This window comes from Trypanosoma rangeli (assembly GCF_003719475.1).
Source record: "Trypanosoma rangeli strain AM80 chromosome Unknown Tra_15.4_contig_00873, whole genome shotgun sequence".
Taxonomy (NCBI): Eukaryota; Euglenozoa; class Kinetoplastea; order Trypanosomatida; family Trypanosomatidae; genus Trypanosoma; species Trypanosoma rangeli.
This window is the reverse complement of record NW_021706635.1, coordinates 1-2,961: the sequence shown is the minus strand read 5'-3', so window position 1 is coordinate 2,961 and position 2,961 is coordinate 1. Positions and strand designations below refer to the sequence as shown.

General features: G+C 44.8%; 1 protein-coding gene across 1 annotated transcript, besides 4 other annotated features; it reads right to left on the bottom strand.

Moving 5' to 3' along the window:
- Positions 1–2: 2 nt before the first annotated feature.
- Positions 3–48: a microsatellite.
- Positions 49–900: 852 nt separating this feature from the next.
- Positions 901–969: a microsatellite.
- An 83-nt stretch (positions 970–1,052) lies between these two features.
- Positions 1,053–1,071: a microsatellite.
- A 272-nt stretch (positions 1,072–1,343) lies between these two features.
- Positions 1,344–2,876, bottom strand: TraAM80_10280 (putative protein kinase; the record flags this gene model as incomplete). The annotated part of the gene is made up of 1 exon (XM_029386913.1): positions 1,344–2,876. The coding sequence occupies one exon, from the start codon at positions 2,874–2,876 to the stop codon at positions 1,344–1,346; it is 1,533 nt and encodes a 510-aa protein (XP_029233221.1).
- Positions 2,877–2,910: 34 nt separating this feature from the next.
- Positions 2,911–2,961: a microsatellite.

The following is a 2,961-nucleotide window of genomic DNA, read 5'->3' as shown; positions in this document are numbered from 1 at the left end:
ACAAATACAAAACAAAGACAAAAAAACAAAAAACAAAAAACAAACAAATAGGGAAAGGAAAAGACAGGGAATGCAAGTATATATATATATATAGCCTGCAAGACAGATTTAACACACTTTGGTTTCTTTATTCTTCTACGTCCCCTTTTTTCCCCCTTTTTTTTTCCGCGTTTTCTTCGTTGACATTCTTTTTCCATCTCCCATCCAGGAGTAACACTTCCTCAGTCATGTAAGCGAGATGTATGTACTCCTCACCTGCATAACCGACGCCGCTCCACTCCCCCAACGAGTAAGAAGAAGAAAACATCCCAGGACCACCAGCAATATTATCTTCACACGCCACAGCGCACATCGATACAATGTGGAATCAGCCGCGTCACCACCGTCAGTATTCTACAATAGAAACACATTGCCCTGCTGTTCATTCAATTCTTGCGTGAGCATTTGTTTCTGCTCACAGTCCCGTCGGAATTCAACGTATGTAAATTTATTTATTACCTTGTCCTTCGTTTTCACAACACGTTTCGTGCGGCATCCCTGCACTCTATGAGAAGCAAAACAACAAACAACATAACATGCAGCGAGAGGCGCGTGCGTCCATCTCGTGCACATACACAAACGACTGCGAGTGGGCTTTCCCCCGTACACATACGTAAGCACATAAGTATCAACAACAGATATGCCTATATGCATGCATACTAGTCGCGCAGGAACACTGGATGAAACGCGCATACACAATTTAAAAAACAAAGGCGGTCGTCTACGACTGCGGTATATCCCACGCACCGAGCCCAGACAAACAACAAAAACGGAACATCAAGTGGGCTTTTTTTTTTTACGGCCATCGGCAGGCAGCTGTCGACAGCAAGGGGCAAAAATGAACAAGAATACAACCACGACAAAAAAGGAGCAACAAAAAAAAAAAAAACCACATCTCCTACAAAGTAAAAAAAAAAAAAAAAAGAATAACATTCGCAGAAATAACCAGATAAGGAAGAAAGAAACCGCATAAAAAAAAAAATGATATACAACACAAACTCCCCCCCCCCCCTAAAAAAAAAAAAAAAAAAACACTTCGACCGTTGGGACAGTTTTCCGTCTGTTCACAGTGCAGCCCTCTTGTTTTTTTGTTTCCTCACTAATTCCTTGTCGATATACATACATATTGCTGTCTCGCTGTTCGACTTAATTCGCTTTATACTTTCGTGTATGAAAGAATGCCCAACAAAAAAACAGAACTGACCCCCTACGGTGAGACGTGCACCGCGGCGTGCGGATCGCGCGATGCCAAAGCATTGCATAACAATGGGTAAGCACCACCTTGCTGGCTGCATTGAACGCCGCTAAAAAAAATTGTTGCATTGCAACATGGGCATTGCTGCTGGTGGAATTTGTTGCTGTAACTGAGCTGTCATTGCATCCCACTTCTGACATTTGTAGTTGGGTCGTACAGGTGCTGAAAGCAATTGGGGATGCCCCGGGGGCGAACCTACCATGGGCAAAATGTTTCCACTATTCTGTTTCTGTCGCTGCATAACCTGTTGCAGTTGCTGGGAGTGGAAAGAAACAGTCTGCATGAATGTTACTGGTGGGGGATGATACATCACATTTTGAAGAACCACGTGGGAAGAGGAGAGGCTCCTCTGAGGTGATGGCGGTGGCAGTGACGCGGGCAACACCATCCCGGGCGGGTTTCCAACCAAACCCACGAAAGAAATGGAGTTACAACTTGCGGACAAGATGGGTGTAGAATCCGAGTGCGGCTGTGTCTGTGTCGGCTGAGATATGTGATGATCATGGTAGCTAAAGCCATATACATCGCTTCCCGTGGACGATAAACCCCCTCCAAAGTTCGAATCACCTGATGATTGCAAACCTTTATTACAACAACCGAAAAACGAAAAGTTGATGCCTGCAACACCACCTCTATTGAGGGAACAGGGATTGAAAAAGGCATGGTGTAGCGCATCTACGCATGACGTCCGCCATCTTACATCTGGTTGTAGGAGAGAACATAGCAGATTTACAAAAACCGCTTCCTCTCCAGCTGACTGTTGCAGTTGCTGAAAACCACTGATGTTGCGGCGATAGTTCATAATGAGATGTCTAAGGCTGGTCTCCGCATGCACATCCATTCCTACACATGGCAGTTGCAGCTTTTCCACATTAGTGCCAGCTGAGAGGGCTTCCATTGAGGGCATTCCAAGGGTGCACATAATGTTAATCATCTGTTCCCGCGGATTCTCACCAGAAAAAAGTGGTTTCCCTGTGTACAGTTCAAAGAGAAGACAACCGACACTCCAAGAGTCGATATGAAACGTGTAGGGCAACCCCAAGATCACCTCTGGTGCGCGGTACCAAAGTGATTGAACATCATAGTAAGTGTTCTCGTGAAACTGACGCACCGCCCCAAAATCAATAAGACACGTTTTCGGGAAGTCACTCCTATTGCTACCATCCGCATTATTGAAGCCAAGCATGACATTTGCTGGTTTGATATCACAATGCATGTAACCCACTTTATGCAGCTCCGCAAGGGCCCGGAGGACACGCTCACCTATAGTACGCACAGTATCCAATAAAAGTGGCCGAAATCCATTCTTGCGTAGCAGCTCATACAAATCTGTGTGAAGCAGTTCACAAACGATGCAAAGATGACCCCCATCCTCAAAATAGTCAAACATTTTAAGTGTGTCTTCACTGTGAGAAAGCAGCTGTAGAACACGTATCTCATTCAACGCAGAGCGACGGTAGGCAGCGTCACTCTGCGCGACCTTTACCGCGACATGTTTTCCAGTGTGTGTATCGCTGCAGCGCAACACCCGTCCGTAGGTTCCTGTGCCAAGCACTTCCTGTGGCACGTAGCGTCCATGCATAACTTGAATCAGTGTTGTGGTAATGACTGGAAACTATATATATATATATATATATATATATATATATATATATATATATATATAT